This window comes from Phycodurus eques, chromosome 2 (assembly GCF_024500275.1).
Source record: "Phycodurus eques isolate BA_2022a chromosome 2, UOR_Pequ_1.1, whole genome shotgun sequence".
NCBI classification, from domain to species: Eukaryota; Metazoa; Chordata; class Actinopteri; order Syngnathiformes; family Syngnathidae; genus Phycodurus; species Phycodurus eques.
The window spans coordinates 12728000-12750034 of NC_084526.1; the positions used below are offsets into that span (position 1 = coordinate 12728000).

The 22035-nt window shown below is 41.3% G+C and overlaps 1 protein-coding gene and 1 long non-coding RNA gene across 4 annotated transcripts in view; one reads left to right on the plus strand and one right to left on the minus strand.

Annotated features, from left to right (window-relative positions):
• LOC133397165 (uncharacterized) overlaps positions 1–7731 on the minus strand; it is a 57845-nt gene extending 50114 nt beyond the window's left edge. For both annotated transcript variants that reach the window (XR_009767549.1, XR_009767548.1), the window contains exon 1: positions 7620–7731. This is a non-coding gene — a long non-coding RNA (uncharacterized LOC133397165). The remainder of the gene's footprint in view (positions 1–7619) is intronic.
• Positions 1–22035, plus strand: part of LOC133397153 (MAM domain-containing glycosylphosphatidylinositol anchor protein 1) — a 264188-nt gene that overhangs the window by 157149 nt on the left and 85004 nt on the right. For both annotated transcript variants that reach the window (XM_061667731.1, XM_061667740.1), the window contains exons 5-6: positions 168–364; positions 2505–2637. In XM_061667731.1, coding sequence (XP_061523715.1) covers positions 168–364; positions 2505–2637 — 330 coding nt within the window. The remainder of the gene's footprint in view (positions 1–167; positions 365–2504; positions 2638–22035) is intronic.

A 22035-nucleotide genomic window follows, 5' to 3' on the forward strand; every position in this document is an offset into this window, starting at 1 on the left:
TCTTTGGTTTGTGTCGGCAGCAACTGTTTGTCTTTATTTACAGTTTATACCATGAATCATATTAACAGTTTAGTGGCAGAATATGAATTGAAATTGTACTATGTCATTATAGTGTCCTCTACCTCGGCAATGAGTGGCGAGGTCTAACTTGGTTTCATATTTTTCAGACCTGGACACACCAGTTCTGACGGTTCACCAGACCATCAGTGATGTGCGTGGTAGTTATTACCAAGAGAAGACGGTGTTCCTTCGCTGCACTGTCAACTCCAACCCGCCTGCTCGCTTCATCTGGAAGCGCGCAAATGTGCTCATCGAACAAAGCAAAGATAATGGAGTGGACATCTACGAGCCACTTTATACTCAGGTACCGAACACTCTCCATATTTGCTCAGCAACTCTACCTCCTAATATCAACCAAAAAAAAACAGCTAAACCAATGAACCGACGATCAACAAACTAACTACCTCTCTATTTGCTTTCCGTTCTACATGCTTACTGATCATCCAACAAACCTACCTCCCAACTTATCTCCTATCCTCCAATCTCAAACTTACTCATTTACCTACCAACTTTCCAACCTTCTCTCTCATGACCATCATAGCATTCTACCAAGCTAACTCTTTGTCTTTGAAACTACTGGTCATCTGACCAACCAAACTAGCTAGCTCCCTAACTTTCACACTAACTACCTCCCTACCTTCAAACATATATATTTCCTATAGTTATTAGTGCTTGCCCCAAGCCATCACCTTACTATCCAACCTAGCTTCCAACTTCCTACCTACTGACAATCCCAGCAGTCGACCTACCTTTTTCCTTACCTCCTAACCCCCCTAACTACTTACCAACTAATCATTTACCCAACCTACCTCCCTTGCTCACTGCCTACCTTCCAACCTACCTACTGACTTACTGACTGACAAGCCGACCATCGTTCCTTCCAACGTACCTACACTCTAAAAACGACTGGGTCATAAATAACCCAAAATGGGTTATTTGGGTAACCCAATGCATTCCTAAAGTTGGACCGACCCAACAAGTGGTTATTTTAGACCAGCCAGTCTGGGTTAGGGGGTTTTACCCTGCATGTCTACCCCAAAATGGGTTGAACATGACACTGTCGTTGGGTCAAACGCTACCCTGCCGTTGAGTCGAACACGACCTTGCCATTGGGTCATCTGTGACCCTCCCGTTGGGTCAAATATGATCTTGCCATTGGATTGGTCAAATGTGAAATATGAGAGTAGCTTGACCCTTGCACTTTCTGCTCCACTTCACTAAATAGAATGCAGTCAGCAGGTGGCTCCAAGTCGCAGCTGAATGAAATAAGTGAAATCAAACAACAATGGTGACTTCAAGAAGGTGGATTTTCTCAAACCAATGGTGGTGTACCCATCATTTTATACCAATAGCTGGGTTGTGAAATCAGTGCATTTTGTTTTGTTGTGCGCAGGGCATATTTTATCCAGCAGATGGGTGAATAATTTGCTCTAATTTTGATCCAGTGTTGGTTCAAATTGACCAAACCTCTGACCCAACTATGCCAAACCAACAGTTGTGTTACAAGTTTGACCCAGCATTTTTTAGTGTATACCTATTTTACAACATTGCCCCCTTTGTACCTATCTAGCTGTGACTATACGTGCAACCTACTGTATCTACCTTCCAATCGACAGACTTACCCATCTATTGTTGAACCATCTTACCAATATACATATTAGCCATCTGACATACCTACTCTCTGATGCAGATGATCTCCCTACTTAGATAAAACTGTCTTCCTACACACTAACAAAACAAACACATGACAGATAATCTACCAAACTGACAAACAGCCTCCTCGTCTACCAAATTACCCAACCAAGTCACCAAGGACTAACAAACCTGACTACCATCATATCGCTTCACTAACTGACTGTGCTGGATTTTTCTGTTAAAAACTGTGACCTACTATTCCCTCTGTAATTGGCTCAAGCAAGCCAAAATATCAGTCAATGATCAGTAAGTTGCAGTAAAATCACAAAAGTCTTCAAGCATTATCTCCCATTCTGAAAGGACAAGCACAATAGCTTAATTTTGCTCCGTTTATCAGAGCATCAGTCTACCATCAAGCAAATTCCTTGGAGTTAAATTGTCCTGGCAGCAGTATAGTACTCGTCAATACTGGCTCAGGATTGATTAGCCCAACATCTACAGTTGACGCTTATACAGTTTCGAACAAACACAGCATGTACTGAAACAGTAGGGAGCAGTGGATAGAACACAGATCTACCACCACTGTGGCAATTGGTCTGTGGAAATAATTGGGGCATGTGCTTGTTAGTGTCTTTGTTTATTGTACTACTGCTCATAAAAAATGCAAGAGATCTTTGAGACAAGATTTCAATATATGTACTTTTGGGAAAAAAAATCAAATGAAGCCAACAGATTTGTTTTTCATCAGGTTTTGTCCAGCATCAGCAGCAACAGTGTTTCATTTAAAAACAATTTTTTTTCAACTTTAGGGTGAGACCAAGGTCCTGAAGCTGAAAAACCTGAGAGCGAAGGATTTTGCCGATTATACCTGCCAGGTGTCGGTTCGTAATGTGTGTAACATTGAAGACAAGTCGGTCACCTTCAGGCTCACAAACAGCACGTGTAAGTAAAGACACGAAAAGCAAAAATACCCTGTGTCGACCGATTGTTGCTGCACAAATTTCTCTCTCTCCATTCTCACATCTGTCCTCTTTATTTTTCAACCTCCTACTGCTCTCCTCCTCATTCGGTGTTTGTTCCTCTGCCTTTTCACTCCCCTTGAATTTGCTCTGTCTCTCCTCTCGCCCGCCTCCCGGTGTGCCCAATTGTCAACCCGTCTTATTGAAAAGGCATCACAGGGCCATCAGCCGTAATTCAGTTGTCACGTTGCCTGTTATCTCCAATTTAGCCTACAGTGCTCGATCCGTCTCCACACTGCTACCTGGCAAGTCTCTTACTTGCAACAACATTGCCATTGACAGCAGTGTCAGCCTCGTTATGGTCAAACTGATACACTGAAGGGAAAGCCCTACACTCAGTCTTTCTTTTTTATTCTCAAAGCTGGCTGTTTCATTTCTTATGCTGTTCTCTGCTTCTTATAGCCATCTGTTTATGATATCAACCATATGAGTTTATCAATGCTAACATTTCAAGAGAATTTCATTATTGCCACAATATACAGTAGCGCATCCAAAGCCCCAAATACTGTATGCTTGAAGAGGAAAACGAAAGCTTAGGGTTCAAACCATTAGGACACATCAACAAGTCTTTTGAGACTTTAGCTGTCTGTCTGTCTGTCTCTCTCCCTCTCTGTCTCTCTCGCTCTATCAATCTATCCATCCATCTATCACCACGAAGTGACAGTATTGCTCTAAAAAGACGTTGCGTCGACGTGTTTTTGTTTTTAACAATAGGTCAACTTCTGTTTCTACTTTTGTGACAGTAAGGAATGTTAAATGTTTCCTGTTATGAGTCTGAAACAGATAAAGTCACTATTTCATGCAAGACATTTTGTTTTGGAATAGAGAATAATTCAGAAGTCGACCAGCCTTACGGAACAGATTGTATTCAACTTTAGAGGCTCCACTATATTTTTCATTTATTTCAGTCCTGAGTGTTGTCATCCTCAGCCTTTATTAGCAATAAGACAAAACAAGCTGCAGAATGACCTTGTAAGAGTCATAGTATGTTAATGGTAGCAACTGCTGGAGGTTCTGCATGAGTCTCTTGAATTGAGCTGTTAATGTGAAGATAATAATTTGGGCTTTCCTTTCAAATGTAGAGTTATAAAGAGATGGGGGTCACATCATTAAAAAAAAAACAAATAGAAGAAAGAAAGAGGGAGAAAAACAGATATAATGACGCAAATGAATCAGAATCTGGTTAATATATGGTTGCTAGCTAACCTGACATTACTTAACATACATAGGTCTTTGTCTAGAAAGGCCAGAAATGATCAGGCATGGATTAGTTCATCTTTAGTTAATATTATGATTACATAACCTAAGCCAGTGGTCCGCAACTTTTTTTTTCGCCACTGACCGTTTCATTGAAGTACATACATACAAGTACAATGGAACCTTGATCGAACAGACTAATAGGGGGTGGAGGGTTGGGGCAGGGGGGGGGGATGTGTCTTCTGATATACATAATTGATCGTCCGATATACGGAATGGATTATCCGTTACATTGAAGCACTTTCAATGTAACTTAGGCCATATGCACCCATATTACTGTACAGTACAAAATTATTGTTTAGTAGGTTTTTTTTCATGGCCTAAAACACCCAGTCCAGTACAAAGTTACTGTAAATAAATTGAAAAAAAGCTTGAAAATGTTTGAAAGTTTGACATTCTTTCCAAACTTACTACGCGGTTGTGCTTGGTCATGGTGACATTGTTGATGTACAGTACTCATAGTAGGCGAGTTGCTTTCATGAGCCGCAAGGAATTAGTGTGCTTGCTAGTTCAAAACCCATTGCCAAAGGCGAACGGCTTGCCAAAAAAAAAACTGTTACTGTATCAAAATTAGCATGTTCCATACTACAAATAATTGTTTTGTATTCTTCAGAGCCATGCCACTTTCTCTCTGCTGCGCTCTATGCACAATAGACAATAGATAGAATCATCATCACATGGCCACCATGTAGGCATGGGAGGCACGTCTTTTGGATCTCATATTGTATATCTGTGACCCAGAAATATGGCAGTCTCATTCTCTGCTTGCATTACACCACAGTGCCAGTAAACAACAGCGGCCAATTCTGGAAATGACAGACTTTGTCAATGGCATTTTAAGTGACAAATGGAAACTATTTTTGACACATTGTTCAGTCCCAACGGTCAGTTTAATCCGATATCCGTTATATCGTGGTCCGTTTTATCGAGGTTCCACTGTATTTCGTGCACCGAGAACCACCGGGGCGGTGATGCGGTGGCTGTTGATGGATATTCCCAAAGCTTATCGTCGACAGGGCAGGCTCATTACCATGTGAGTTTCCCAGTGTGGAGCGAAGGAGGCGGAGTGTTCTGATCCAAAGCTAATCATCGACAGGGTTTCCTCCCACATCCCAAAAACAAGCATGGTAGGTTAATTTAAGACTCTAAATTACCCGTAGGTGAGAATGTACGTGCGACTGGTTGTTTGTTTATATGTGCCCTGCGATTGGCTGGCGACCAGTTTAGGGTGTACCTTGCCTCTCGGCCAGAGACAGCTCGGATAGGCTCCAGCACGTCCAGTGGTTGAGGACCACTGACCTAGGCTACATACACTTTTTGTCACACACATACACACACACACACACGCACAAACAAACACACACACTGGGTGTTGCTGGTTTACAAGCTCACTGAGTTGCCAAAACAACCAATCTGTCTGAACCTCGCAGCTTCAGAGAGTGACGGCGTGCGTGTGTGCATTTTCAATGACTATGAAATGCAGTAAAAAGAAAAGAAAACTAATACTAATTATTTATGATAGACTGAAATTGCACTAAAGTGCACAGAGTGTAAAATTGTGATCTTTTTTTTTTAGATGCATTTTTAAATTAATATTGTATTGTATTTTTTTTTTTTTTACTTGAGACTTTTTTACACATCTTGTATTTAAGATACAAGGAGTGTTACCACTCATGATACATTAATGGGCTATAGAATGACAAATGTAATATAGGGTAATGAATTCCAGCATATCTAGCAACATTACATAGCAGTCCCTTATCAGACTGATGTGAAATGGCAAACTAAAATCCCATTTCTATACTCATCCTCATCGTAAAAAAAAATAAAATGAATGACAACAAGAGACAGTAACCAAAATACACAAAGGGCTACGGCAATGAGATAGATTAACAAACTGTGACGGAGAAACAAAGATCATCTAAAACGAAGAAAGTTGTTTTCACCTATGCATAGATCATTTTACACTTGAGACCATGTGAGTCCTGGGATGTAATTGTCATGAAACAATGAGTCCCAGCCCTCATCATCACGGAATACAGATACAGTGATCCTCCGCTACATCATGGCTCATGCTTTGCAGTCCCGCTATAGTGCAGATTTTTACTGCAGTTGTTACTCTACTCTCTATCTTTTTTGCTGTTTGCGCAATATTTTTGTGTTATCCATTGCTCTTTCTCTCTCTCAGTATATGTTTAGGCCTGCCACAATAGCAAATTTCTTTGAATTATATATTTTCCCAAAAACTTTCACGATAAATGTTTTGTTTTGTTTTTAATGCCACTTATATCATAATATTAGAGCAGAATAAATAATTGTACACAAATGACAAATTATGCCCTGGTAATCAAACATATGAGCACAACAGTGTAGTTTTCCATTTACTAAATAAAAGTAGGACTGCATTTCACAATAAGAGCAACTAAATAATAAGAGGAAGTTACATGTGTAAATAAAGCACTTCAGAAAAATAAAAAATAATTTCCCCTTTTCTGTTTGGCATTTTGAAACAACAATGAAGTCTCAAACAATTTTACATATTTGAATTTAACAACTGTACCGTTTTAGAGGTTATGTTTGTTCAAAAGCTGTTTTGTTTCATAATGGCGTTTCACATCCAGTACATGCACTTGTAATAAGTGCTCCCAGTGGGAACTTCCCACTGAGAAATACAAACTATATTGCAGATTTTGATTACAGTTGTTATTAAATTGTTCATACTGTTTGTACAATATTTTTGTTTTATCCATTGGTCTTGCTGCGGCACGGTGGCCGACTGGTTAGAGCGTCAGCCTCACAGTTCTGAGGACCGGGGTTCAATCCCCGGCCCCGCCTGTGTGGAGTTTGCATGTTCTCCCCGTGCCTGCGTGGGTTTTCTCCGGGCACTCCGGTTTCCTCCCACATCCCCAAAACATGCATGAATTGGAGACTCTAAATTGCCCGTAGGCATGACTGTGAGTGCAAATGGTTGTTTGTTTGTATGTGCCCTGCGATTGGCTGGCAACCAGTTCAGGGTGTACCCCGCCTCCTGCCCGATGACAGCTGGGATAGGCTCCAGCACGCCCGCGACCCTAGTGAGGAGAAGCGGCTCAGAAAATGGATGAATGGATGGATGGATGGATCCATTGCTCTCTCTCAATATTTTGTTTAAATGTGTTTGTATTGTTTTAGGTGTGTTTATAGGCCTTGCAAAAAATTTAAGTGCCGTGAATGCAACCAAAAACATACATGGGGCGTATTTAAATAGGGTATTCTCTTTCAAGAATTTCGCTTATTGCGGAGGTGGACGGGAATTTACCCCCCCCCCCCCCCGCCCCCACCCCCACACACACATACAGATAAACAGTTTATGAATGGATTATCAATTTACGTATTATTACAACTACTACTACTTTATGAACAGATAACCAGATAATGAAAAACAATAAATAAATGGACTTTAAGGACTATATAACATTAATATTGAACATTTTGGGTGGTAAATATTATTTACTGTACAGAGGGAGAATATAAAAAGGGTTATGTACAGTAACTTAAGATTTCAGATCATTGTTGTCAAAACTGAACTGAAGTACAATACTTTAGTTCATGTGGATGTGAAAGGCCCGGTTCGACTGGGTTTGCCTTGGACCACGCCACTGTACTTACCCAACGACGGCAGGCTTTCTCTTTACCAATCGATTGCGAGGCTCATGGCTTCTCCGCTCCTCGCATGTGAAAGCTGGTGAGCCTGTCCGCCCAACACACAGCGAGCGGCACCGCCTCCCCCATTGGAAGAAGAACTCAAGTGCACTAACTCCCCCTCAATACCGGGGAGAGATAATCATGCAACTGTATAGTAGTTGTTTTTACAGCACTCTTACGCCTCTATCTACCGCGCTCACTCGCATGTCACGTCAGCGTTTTTTTGTGTTTGTTTGTTTTTTTACACACACATACATACTTTTCCAATTTCCAAGCCATGAATAAATAGTTAACTTTCCCTAAAGTGTCCCGCTTGTGTGCATCTTCGTAGACAACGCCTTTACGCCAGCGGCTTGCTGTTTTCATGAGCAGTGAGCCGTTGTTGTTAGCACAACAATGACAATTTATCAAGTCTGGAGAAAGGGGTCTGTTGTATTTATAGAACGACAAGCCGCCCTCCTCTGATTGGCTATTGGCCAGGACTAAGACAGGATACTTTTAGTGGATACTGATTCGCTGAAGGGCGGCACGGTGGACGACTGTTAAAACTTAACAAATCCGGCCTTGCCTGTGTGGAGTTTGTATGTTCTCCCCATGTCTGTGTGGGTTTTCTCCGGGTACTCCGGTTTTCTCTCACATACTAAAAACTGGTATGAAATGGTAGGTTAATTGAAGACTCTAAATTGCCTGTAGGTGTGAACGTGAGTGTGAATGGTTGTTTATTTATATGTGCTGCGATTGGCTGGTGACCAGTTCAGGGGGTACCCCGCCTGTGGCCCACAGTCAGGTGGGATAGGCTTCAGCGCGTCCACGACCCTAGTGAGGATAAGCGGTATTGAAAATGGATGGATGGATGATTCGTTGAAACACGTCAGCAACACATACGCAGATTCACCGTGCTTTACACTTCCCTGCCCATTTTTGTGCGTTTCAGACGCGGGACGCACATCAAACGAGATCCCTGCTATGTAATATTTAGTTTTTATTATTCCTAGCTGAGCATCCATGTGTCTGTCCTTGTGGCGTCACTCGCCGATTAGATTAGATTGCCCCAACTGGGTCACACCATCACTTCTGCTTCACTGTGATGGGACAAAGGGATTGATTGATTTTGGGATCATAATCTCAGTCCTACCACTTACTGACAGCAGCTGCCAAATCCTCTTCCTCCCTGATAGGAACACAGGGGCAACGATGGTGGATGAGGGCATGTTGTATTTGACAAAGTGCGAGAAGTTCTGAGAACAACATTGGGAAGAGACTGAGTGATACAACAAAATATTACGTTGTCTCAAACATCATTGATATTTCAAATGGAAATGGGAGTTGAGTCCTCCTTGCGCTTTAACACTTTACGAGCACACATTTAAATGCAAACCCCAATTCCAATAAAGTTGGGATGTTGTGCAAAATGTAAATAAAGAGAAAATCCTTTTTAACTATATGCAATTGAATATGCTACAAAGACAAGAAGATATTTAATGTTCAAATTGATAAACTTTTTTTTGCAAATATTCACTCATTTTGAATTTGATACCAGCAACATGTTCCAAAAAATCTGGGACGGGGCATGTTTATCACTGTGTTACATAACCTTTCCTTTTAACAAGACTCAATAAACATTTGGGAACTGAGGAGAGTAATTGCTGAAGCTTTGTAGGTGGAATTCATTCCCATATTTGCTTGATGTACAATTTCAGTTGCTCAACAGTCCAGGGTCCCCGTTGTTGTATTTTGCTCTCCATAATGTGTCACATATTTTCAGTAGAAGACAGGTCTGGAATGCTGGTTGGCCAGTCTTAGTACTCTCACTGTTTTACTTCAAAGCCACACTATTGTAACGCATGCAGAATGTGGCTTGCCATTGTCTTGCTCAAAAAGACATTGCTTGGATGACAGCATATGTTGCTCCAAAAGCTGCATGGACCTTTCAGCATTAATGAGCTTTCACAGATGTACAAGGGCATGCCAAGGGCACTTTCACACCCCCATACCATCACAGATGCTGCATTTTGAACTTTGCGCTGATTACAATCCTGGTACGGTCCTTTACCTCTTTGACCACGATGCCCATGGGATAGGCTCCAGCACACCCGCGACCCTAGTGAGGAGAAGCGGAACGGAAGATGGTTGAATGAATGAATTTAATATTTGGACTCGTCAGATCACTGCACACTTTTCCACTTTGCATCAGTCCATCTCACCTGTTCACCTGTGGAATGTTGCAAACAGGTGTTTTTTGAGCATTCCTTCCCCACATTTCACCGTCTTTTGTAGCAACTGTCCCAGTTTTTTGGAATGTTTTGCAGTCATCTAATTCAAAATGAGAGCGTATTTGCACAAAAACAACAGTTTTCATCAGTATGAAAATGAAATATCTTGTCTTTGTAGTGTATTCAAATGACTATAGGTTGAAAATGATTTGCAAATCATTGTATTGTTTTTATTTACGTTTTACACAACGTTAGTACTGCTCTTGTAGTGTGCTGTGTCTCCTCGAAATGACGATAATGCCACTGAGTTTCTTCCCCTCAACCAGGAGTCTGTCGCAGTACCAGGTTTGACCTGTAAAAGGCAGCATTGTGCCAAAGGGGATCATGAGTTCAATCACGCAGTACGTGGTTCAGGCGAATTCCCTGTTGACCACACACATAAGGGTTTGCTATCTTAAATATTAAACAGGTTTCAACATTTCTTAACCGTTTTACGAGCAAGAATGATCACTCTTTGCACATCCTGCACCACGGGAGAATCGCTAAAGATAATAGTTGTGAGATATCCAATGATAAATTTGGCTCGATTATCGATATTTGTTTATGAACCTTAATTGACAGTTTTTCTGCAAATAGTGATTTGTGCTGTTTATTTACTCAATGACAGATGTGGGGGGAGGTGTCTATTTGGGGCAGTTAAAAAATATTACAGGTATTTTATAACATAAGTCCATATAATTTGAGTTTAAAACTCAAGTAATGACTATTATGGAGAAATACTGTAAAATGATGAGAACATATGCAGACTGGGAACAAAAAAGTGGCATGGCTCCCAGGAGCCCAAACCTCTGTGTGTTTTGGTGGGTGCTGCTGTTTTGGTTAGCAGCACAGTTAAAATGGGCTAAGCAACTAACTTTTTAATGACTGTGTGAATGTTATTTCTAATGGGAAAAATGGACATCTCTATTTAATGGAGGCTTGATTTATTATTATCTTATTAAATTCAACAAAATAGTAAAGTGGAGTCTCAAAAGATGTTTCGTTATTTTCTCAAGTTGCTGCGCCTCACACTTCTGATACCGTTTCATTACATCATGTAAAGAACCAATTCACACACTGGCAAGTGACAGAACGGCATTGTACCCTTGAGGTTTGTGGGTTAAGTGCCTTGCTTAATGGTATATAAACAGCTGACAAGCATCTCTCCTGTCCCAATTACACTCCTTTGTTTTTAAACCCTCAGTGGGATTTGGAACTTCAACCCTTCTGTCACAGAGCCAAGTCCTTGTGGACCAAGCTACTGGCGCCCCATGAATGTTTTATCGTTATCATTACATGTATTTGCTGATTGGCTAGGAAACACCATGTGATTTCACAGAGGTCATTTTGGGTCCAGCTTAAATACTAATTTAAGAATATGGTTCCCTGCAAGATGAAGGGTTAAGACACTATTTAAAAAATGTAACGGGGTGCAGTGGAAATGGAGGAAAGGCCACTGACATACTTCACAATATCCTACTGCATTTTTAATGTAAAACCTCCAATTACTATTAGGTACATTGTCATTTAGGGGCTATAATTTGTTTAATTTCCTCAACAATGTTTGTGTCAACAGTAAACAAAATTAAACAGTGGTTGGAGTTTTCTCTTTGAAATCAACCTGCGTGGGTTGTTTTTACTGCCAACATTATGAGCAATTCAATTTTCTTCATGGGTATTGTAAGTGCTTTATCTTACCTGTTAAATGGATATCACTCTGACAGTGTCAATAAACACTGAGCGTGGTTATCTTTGAAATGCAGTTGCTGGGGTATTGGAACTTATCATATTGTGCAGGTGTACCTAATGTTGTGTCTGGCGAGTGTACAAGAATATGAAGCTGAAGAGCCTGTCACACAGAGAACTATGTAAAGTGTTGACATTTTGACAGAGGGAAAATGGAGAGTTGAGTATACGAGAAAACATGTTGAGGATGGAGACATTTGTTACCTGCTTGTAAAGTGCGGTACTGCACACAAATCCCATTAGTTTGGGGACGAGCGGCTGCTGATCCCGCTGTCGCCATCACCCACACATCCCCAGGAAATTGAGGCTATAATTCTCAAATCCGCACTTCCCCTCCTTGATTCACTTATCTCTTCACTCTCATATTTGGTTTCCTCCCCACTGTATGTTTTTGACCTCTTTTAGTTTGAAATGACAATGTTTTGTTTGGGTAATAAGCATGCGGTGACCATTTATGGGGTTGAGTGTTTATTGGGAACTAATGTTATCAGTATTTATGATCCACAAACTGACATTATAAAGTTAATTTAACACGCCCATTGGCACACTTTATACAGTCTGCAATGGGATATGTGGTTGTTTAAGAAACTTGCCATATCTCATTCCAATGCCGGAGGGGTTAGGATATCGTATAGCTTATTTTCATAAACTGTACAAAGTCAGATTCAGATAAAATAAATGGTCCATTTGGGGGGGGGGGGGGGGTCTGTACATCAACATTTAGGGCTTCTACCTCTTTTAATTGTAATCAATCTGTCCAAAAATTGTGAGGCTACTTCCCCTGATGTTTTTCAGGTGAATGTGATATTAATATACGGTGAGTACGGAAAGTTTTCAGACCGCCTTAAATTTTTCACTAGTTGTTATATTTGTTAAAATAATTTAAGTTAATTTTTTCCTCATTAATGTACACACAGCACCCAATATTGACAGAAAAAAACTGTAATTTTTGAAAGTTTTGCTGATTTATTAAAAAAGAAAAACTGAAATATCACACAACCATAAGTATTCAGACCCTTTGCTGTGACACTCATATATTTAACTTGGGTGCTGTCCATTTCTTCTGATCATCCTTAAGATGGTTCTACACCTTCATTGGAGTCCAGCTGTGTTTGATTATACTGATTGGTTAGGAAAGCCACACCCCTGTCTATATAAGACCTTACAGGTCACAGTGCATGTCAGAGCAAATGAGAATCATGAGGTCAAAGGAACTGCCTGAAGAGCTCAGAGACAGAATTGTGGCAAGGCACAGATCTGGCCAAGATTACAAAAACATTTCTGCTGCACTTAAGATTCCTAAGAGCACAGTGGCCTCCATAATCCTGGAATCGAAGACGTTTGGGACGATCAGAACCCTTCCTAGAGCTGGCCGTCCGGCCAAACTGAGCAATTGGGGGAGAAGAGTGTGTGAGAGGTAAAGAAGAACCCAAAGATCACTGTGCCTGAGCTCCAGAGATGCAGTTGGGAGATGGAAGAAAGTTCTAGAAAGTCAACCATCACTGCAGCCCTCCACCAGTCGAGGCTTTATGGCAGAGTAACTCGACGGAAGCCTCTCCTCAGTGCAAGACACATGAAAGTCCGCATGGAGTTTGCTAAAAAAAAAAAAAAAACACCTGAGACTCCAAGATGGTGAGAAATAAGATTCTCTGGTCTGATGAGACCAAGATAGAAATTGAAGGCCTTTATTCTAAGGGGCATGTGTGGAGAAAACCAGGCACTGCTCATCACCTGTCCAATACAGTCCCAACAGTGAAACATGGTGGTGGCAGCATCATACTGTGAGTATGTTTTTTTTTTTTTCAGCTGCAGGGACAGGGAGACTGGTTGCAATCGAAGAAAAGATGAATGCAGCCAAGTACAGGGATATCCTGGACGAAAACCTTCTCCAGAATGCTCTGAACCTCAGACTGGGCCGAAGGGTCACCTTCAAAAAAGACAATGACCATAAGCACACAGCTAAACTACCGAAGGAGTGGCTTCAGAACAACTCCGTGACTGTTTTTGAATGGCCCAGCCAGAGCCCTGACTTAAATCCAATTGAGCATCTCTGGAAATACCTGAAAATGGCTGCCCACCAATGTTCACCATCCAACCTGACAGAACTAGAGAGGATCTGCAAGGAGGAATGGCAGATGATCCCCAAATCCAGGTGTGAAAAAACCTGTTGCATCATTCCCAGAAAGACTCATGGCTGTATTAGCTCAAAATGGTGCTTCTACTAAATACAGAGCAAAGGGTCTGAATACTTAGGGCTGTGTGATATTTCCGTTTTTCTTTTTTAATAAATCTGCAAAAACTTCAACAATTCATTTTTTTCTGTCAATATGGGGTGTTTTGTGTACATTAATGTAGAAAAAATGAACTTAAATAATTTTATCAAATGGCTGCAATATAAAAAAAGTGAACAATTTAAGGGGGTCTGAATACTTTCCGTACCCACTGTATTGTATATTCCAATAAGCTCAAACAAAAGGCTTTTAAGAATGTTAAAATGCCCCAGCCACCTCATCTGGCTCCTCTCGATGTGAAGGAGCAGCGGCTTTACTCTGAGATCCTCCCGGATGACCGAGCTTCTCACCTTATCTCTAAGGGAGAGCCCGGACACCCTGCGGAGGAAACTCATTTCGGCCGCCTGTCTCCGGGATCTTGTTCTTTCGGTCACGACCCACAGCTCGTGACCATAGGTGAGGGTAGGAACGTAGATCGACCGTTAAATCGAGAGCTTCGCCTTTCGGCTTAGCTCCTTCTTTACCACAACGGATCGATACAAAGTCCGCATCACTGCAGATGCAGCACCGATCCGATTCTCATCCCAGCCGCTTCACACTCGGCTGCGAACTGCTCCAGTGAGAGTTGGAGGTCACGGCTTGATGAATCTAACAGAACCACATCATCTGCAAAAAGCAGAGATACAATACTGAGGCCACCAAACCGGACCCCCTCTACACCTCGGCTGCGCCTAGAAATTCTGTTCATAAAAGTTATGAACAGAATCGGTGACAAAGGGCAGCCTCACCGGAAACGAGTCCGACTTACTTCCTTATCTTTTCAAAACAGCTTTTAGTCCGTTTGAATCAAACTCTATGCAGCGTATGCGTAGTAGCAAAACAACATTAGCGATAGCATTGGTAACTAACACAATAAAGCAAGGTGTTACTTATCTGCTTCCACCACACTCTAAAATCAATATAATGACAAAACTACAGGTGGTATGTAAACAGATTAGACTGTTGACTAAACAGGCACGTCCTTGGTTCACAGTTAGCACCTGTACCCATGCTCAATATTTGCTGCCTTGTTTGGTTTAGTTGGGTGATAGCAGCATGCTTTCGATTGAGGATAATGTGATTTTGAGTCATGTTTTTTGGACATACTTGGCAAATAAAGATGATTCTGATTCTGATTTAAAGTGCACTCGGCTATTTACCAGTGTGTTGTAGTCTGATAGATTGTCTAGAAAATAAAATAAATATGATTAAGGTTAGCAACAAACATCAGTTTTGCTTCATTTTTGTTCTTTAATTGCTTATCACTCACTGGTCCAGACAGCAAACCTTCTTCCTGTTGACATTATTTTCACCAATTAGAGAAGAGAGTGATGTCACTTTGGTAAATTGTGATGCATTTTGGTAAACGTAATATTTTCACCATTTAATATTTTCACCGTGTGAACACAAACCGAACAAGGGGGACGCAGACATTGTTTACAAACCCATCAACTGATTCAGACTGAAGAACGTGAACTACATGTGTGAACGCCCCTAATAGTATAAGAAGAGCTCTGGAAAGATTTACCTAATACTTAGCATAATCCCAGATTTTATGAGCACAGGCACAACCCTCACGTATAGATGGAGGTCCTTTACCTACTGCCTCTTGAGGGATAAAATTGTACTACAAGAGAGAAGAACATTTGTTCCAGTGCTTAACAATTCCTTCACTGAATTGCATTAATGCCAAACAATGTCCTACCAGATGATTTTTAGTACTTTAGAATTACTATATATTGCCAGTCGGTGTTAATTGTTTATTTATTTTTTTTAAACCTGCCTGTTCAGCTGTAGGGCCTTGCAGAATGGTGGATCTGTATGCCTTTGTGCTGGAACTGTTTTGCTGTGCAACAGGGGAGTTTGAAATATTCCCTCTCCTTATTTTAACATTTTTTACTATTCTGATGTTTATTGAAAATGCAGCCGGACAGAAAAGGGTTTTAGGGGACAGACAGAGGGATAGAGTGGACAAGGGGTGAGAACCACAGCAGAACAATAGTGAGGCAGTCTAGATATTTGAACACGAGTAACATTACAACAGTCATTTGTAGATGGGGGGGACACACCCAGTGTGGAGATGCAATAACTAACCAAGAGAACAAGATAAGAGAGGACAGAAAAGGGCAGGACATGATGTGGGAAAATGAGCAAGGCAGTGCTACTGATGAGTGGTGTGGTGGGATTCTTTTTTTAGTGTCTAAACACCTGGAGGAACCTGTGAGTTGATATTTGAGAATAACCTGTGTTGTTGTTTGTGAAGTCATTAAAGCCTATAGTGTGCCTATCAAACGTATTAGTGAATGAACACCATATCACACATGCATATTAGTCAACTGGTGTATGGAGTTGCTGAGCCGGCACATCGAGGAAGGGTGCAAGGGGCCGCAAGGGGGGGGGGGGGGGGGGGGGGGGGGGGGGGGGGGGGGCGAGTCAGCCAGCACGTGACCCAACCAGGGGTATGATGCATTAAAACTGGAGGACTGGCAGAGCACTGAAGGGGGTTAGGGGTGGGTTGGGGGTGACCAGACCGAACAATTGCAAGGAATTTAGGGATTTCATCATCTACGGTCCATAATGTAATCAAAAGGTTCAGAGAAACTGGAGAAATAACTGCATGTAAGCGGCAAGGCCAAAAATCAACATTGAATGCCCATGACCTTCGATCCCTCAGGCGGCACTGCATCAAAAACCAACATGTGTAAAGGATATCACCACATGGGCTCAGGAACACGACAGAAAACCATCCATCCATCCATTTTCTGAGCCGCTTCTCCTCCCTCGGGTCGCGGGCGTGCTGGAGGCTATCCCAGCTATCATCGGGCAGGAGGCGAGGTACACCCTGAACTGGTTGCCAGCCAATTGCAGGGCACATCAGAATCAGAATCAGAATCATCTTTATTTGCCAAGTATGTCCAAAAACACACAAGGAATTTGTCTCCGGTAGTTGGAGACGCTCTAGTACGACAACAGACAGTCAATTGACAGAGAACACTTTTGAGACATAAAGACATTGACAAAAAAAAAAACAGTCACTGAGCTGTAAAGGGTTGCTAGTTATCTGGTAATGCCGGTAAATTTTTTTTGCTGGTCCGCGCAGACTTTGAGGCAGGATGGGGACACATGGTCTGGGCCTGCCGCTTTGTTAATCTTTTGTTGTTTGAAGATGCGTCTCACATCCTGTTCGTGGATGGTTAACGCAGAAGTCAGAGGTGTGATTGTGGTCGGTGATGTGGCTGGCTGGGTGGGTGTGAAAGTGTCCTTTTCAAATCTGCATTAGAAGGTATTGTTGGCTAGTGTGCTATTGTTCTCTGCTTGGGGGGATCGTCGCTTGTAATTAGTCAGCGATTGGAATGCATGCCAGACTGATTTAGAGTTCACACCTACGGGCAATGTACAGTTGTCATTTAACCTACCATGCATGTTTTTGGGATGTGGGAGGAAACCGGACTGCCCGGAGAAACCCACGCAGGCACGGGGAGAACATGCAAACTCCACACAGGCGGTGCCGGGGATTGAAACCCGGTCCTCAGAACTATGAGGCAGACGTTGGCATGGGTAACTTACACATCTGTGAAGGCACCATTAATGCTGAAAGGTACATACAGGTTTTGGAGAAACATATGCTGCCATCCAAGCAAAGTCTTTTTCATGGACACCCCTGCTTATTTCAGCAAGACTATGCCAAACCACATTCTGCACGTGTTACAACAGCGTGGCTTCGTAGTAAAAAAGTGCGGGTACTAGACTGGCCTGCCTGCAGTCCAGACCTGTCTCCCATTATGAAGCCCATTATATAGTCTCCTCAGTTCCCAAACGTTTATTGAATTTTGTTAAATGAAAAGGTGATGTAACACTGTGGTAAACATGGCCCTGTCCCAGCTTTTTTGGAATGTGTTGCAGCCATAAAATTCTAAGTTAATGATTATTTGCTAAAAACAATAAAGTTTATCAGTTTGAACATTAAATATCTTGTCTTCGTAGTGTATTCAATTAAATATAGGTCGAACATGATTTGAAATTTATTGTATTCTGTTTTTATTTATGTTTAACACAAGGTCCCAACTTCATTGGAATTGGGGTTGTATTTATTGCACACTTGTTCAACCGACGCATTACAGGGGAGGTATAGTGGAGGAGTTGCACTAATCGATGAGGGGCTGAATAAACTCTCCTGACCTTTGGATGTACTGGTGAGCTGTTACTGCTCAAATTTGGTCGAAAGCTGTAAAACCCTGTGTGTGTGTTTGTGTGTGTGGGTGTGCATATGCGTGAGTATGTTTTAGCTTTTATCAACAAAGATGTGTCCTCCTTTAAAAGAAATCATCCTAATACGCCGTGAATGTACGTGTAGACAATGTTGATGAGTACACCAGGCATGCTGGGGTGGTACTGCATCTACAATATATGCCTAATTCTAAAAAACAGGGAATTTAGACATTTTTGACCTTAGAAAAGAAAAAGTACAATAGAATCTATTAGTATTATATCAGAGATTTTGAGTTAAGTGTTTTTTTATGGACATTAGTGTGTATACATTTGTATAGATAGTAAATTAGTTATTCAGTAAAATGTTCACCTGCCAAAGAGATTTTGTTTGTTGTCCGGACTGCTGCTGAAAGTCAAATTATCGAATCACAAACAAAACAAATTCTAGCTTATCGTGGGCTGTCAGCCATGTTTTTTGTTTACTTTTGACTGGGACATTTTAAGGTCGGAGCTTGCAAGCTGCAAATAATTGTTTTCCCCTCCTCTCCAGTCTTCTTTGCGTCATACTGTAAGCAGGGAAGACTTGTCATTCCCATGCATCAAACAACACTGGATACTGGTTCAAAAAAACCTTTGTGCATAAAATGCATGATCGTAAATGATGACATTATATCCCATTGCACATTCTCCAACTTTTTATTATTGTACTCTATGTGCCATGAATGTTGTTCAACAAAGGTGTCAATGATGTCTTTTAAATCATATTTAATAAACAAAAAACTAACTTAAACTTCACAACAAACATAATTTCAATCAAACTTTAAGAAAAACAAGCATAGTACAAACAAAAACTAATTAAAAGTGTTGACTACAATAAACTAAACTAAACTAAATCATTCTCTGTCATGGCAACAGTCGCAAGGAAAATACAGTACAGTTTGAGTACAAGGATCCCCAAATACAGGAAGTCCTCAATTTACGAACGAGTTCCGTTCCTACTCTGGCGATGTAACCCGAATTTCCGCGTAAGTCGGATTTCACCGTTAAAGTCGAAATTTACGTCGAAATACTTCTGTTACGGGTATTGTCCCACGTGATTGTGACAGCAAGCTCAGTGTGTGTGGGCGTGTGCGTCGATGTGTGAGTGAGACGGGACTGTGAAGGAGGAAGGAGTGCGCACAGTGGCATGTGTAGTGACGGCGACCGGGGAAGAGTAGCGATTAGCGGAGGACCCGTTGACGTTGAATGTGCAGAGGAGTTAATAAAGCCATTATAGCAGCAAATCGGTGCTTCGTGCCTTTATTGTTGCCGCCACCCAGCTCAGCTGTGCAAACGAGAGAAGGGAGTCAACCCCTGCGTCTCCCGACCACGGTCAGGTGACCATAGCAGGAAAGGTTAACACTTGGTATAAAGAAACTAAAATACATTCAAATAAAAAAATAAGATGCTGCACTTACCATTACTTCTGAGCGTGTGAAAAAAGGAGGGCAAAAAAGGCAAAGATACCCCCGGCGCACAAACACAGACAAGCACTATGCACTAGCTAAGCAGAAACACTATGGTGCTGGCGGACGAGGCATGGGCGTCGTAAAGTCGCAACGTCGTAGGTCTAGTACGTCGTAACTCGAGGACTTCCTGTATTATACTTCAGTGTAACTACTGTACTCCGAACAAGTATCAAAACCAAACTCTCTTTGACCTACAGTGGTTTACATTCAGTGTTTTTGATGTGATGCAGAGGAAGCTACAGTATTTATTTGCAGTTCCACCATATTTGACTTCTAAAGCCGTCAATGGCAGTGAATGTGTTACGTGTCTGTCAGTTTGTGAACTATCGTTAAGAAACATAGCTAAAGTGATATCACCATTAGTGTCTGTGCTTGTGTGTGTTCACTTGCGCACTTGTCATGTACTACAGTAAGTCAGAGCCTCTGTGTGTATAGCCATGTGTTTTTGCTTTTAGTGAAAACATGCAACTGTAAAAGTTATTTTTGGGCTTTTGTGTAATATGCACCAATTTCATTTAAAATTTAAATTTAGCTGATTGCAGTCTGTTGAAAATGATTGGTTGAGTAGAAAAAATTCTGTCACTCTGATAAAAACCTGAAATTCAAATATTACATTATGCACCTCCTCGAATATACAATCGAACTGTGGGATAAACACATACCAGTGATTGGTCAGAATTATAATTTTTTTTCTGCCTTCTGATAAAAGTTAGTAAAGGCCAGATTGTCGGATGTCTCCGACTGATTATTCTGTGGTGTGGCATGAGTCAAGACTGATTTTCCCTCTGCATTCTGCTCCAAAAACTGTGGAGGACGACAACTGCTAACGTTAAACCCAGGGCCGGCCCTGACCGTAGGCGACATAAGCGATCACCGAGGCCGCCATCTGCTGGAGGGGTGCACTGCCAGCGTCCTCCTCCTTGGGAAAAATATTAAAATAAAATCATAAAATAATTTGTGAGGCCCACTGATGCCCCCTTTACGTTTCTGTCTTGAAAATACCAAGTGACTTGGCAAATCACGTCACATGACGTGGGTGCGCATCGCTCGTCAGTGAACGAGCGATCAGTCAGAACAGGACAGGTGATCTTATTTACAAATTTTCCATCATGAAATGGACAGCTAAGCCCTTGGGTGCACATTTACGCAAAAGAAGAAAAGCAGAGGAGGAAAAGAAGTCAAAATATAAAGGTAATGTTATGTCAACATATTTTTTAAATATCGTTTTGTGTGTTTCAGCTAACTAGCTTGAAATAAAGTAAGCATTAGCTTAACACGCTGATGTCGGTGACCAGACGTCTTATTTTAGCCGGACATGTCCTCTTTTTTGAGACCTAAAAATGCGTCTGGCCGAAATTTCAAACTACTCAGGGATTCTCGAAGTACTATGCATAGTACATATTTCTCAAAATCCTAAATATAATAAAAATGTAGATGCAAATGCAATTACAAGCACCTCATTGCTAGAGGAAATGAAATGTTTCTTGGTCTCAGCGAGTAAAATCCAGATGAAATCTTCCATCGCTGAATCAATCTCTTCCAAGTGGGGAAGCGGCAGTTATTTGCAATAACTTGACAACTAACTTTTAACATGGAAAAACATAGACAACATAGATTCAAATGTCAAGAAATGCCCCAATAACATGATTACAAATGATAACAGCAAATACTCCCTCCTCTGGCTGATTGGTATACTGCTCGCTCTCTGTTGGGGTAGGGGCAAATTTATTGACGTCACCCCAGAGAACTCTGCAAACGTCAAAACGACCATAACTGTCCAGAATACAGGGAAGAAGAAAAAAAGGGTCAATGGGAGAATGACAGGTCAAGTTGTTACAACTTGTGGTTTGTCCCATTAGCTGTTGTAACAGCCATTACTCGCAATATTTTTTTTTTGGGGGCAGTAACGATAGCGTAATAAAATGTTCTGTTTTATATTTTAAATTGTGTGGCATGTTATCTTATAAATTGAAGGCAATGTTAAAAACTATTGGTATTTGACTTTTTACCGTACATAATCTCGCCAAGGTCGCCACATTGGCGAGGGCTGGCCCTGGTTAAACCTGTTAAACATTTATGATCACAAATCCTCGTGTGTGGTCGACACCAACTTTGGCCGAGCCACTGACTCCGTGATTGTGACATAAAACGGAATGTGAGCAATTCTGAAAGCGATATGAAGCATGTGCTGTTGTCAGACACAAATAGAGGAGCAACTGGTTATGTTGAGTGATTGTAATCTTCTACATTTGAACACTTTTCCTTCCTTTGGAATAATCCTTTAAAAGAAGAAAAAGCCAAAACACACAACATAGTCATTTAATGATTGTTGATCTGAGGTTTTTAAGAGATAGACTTGGAGTTGCACAAAATGCCTAACGGCAGAAATTTTACC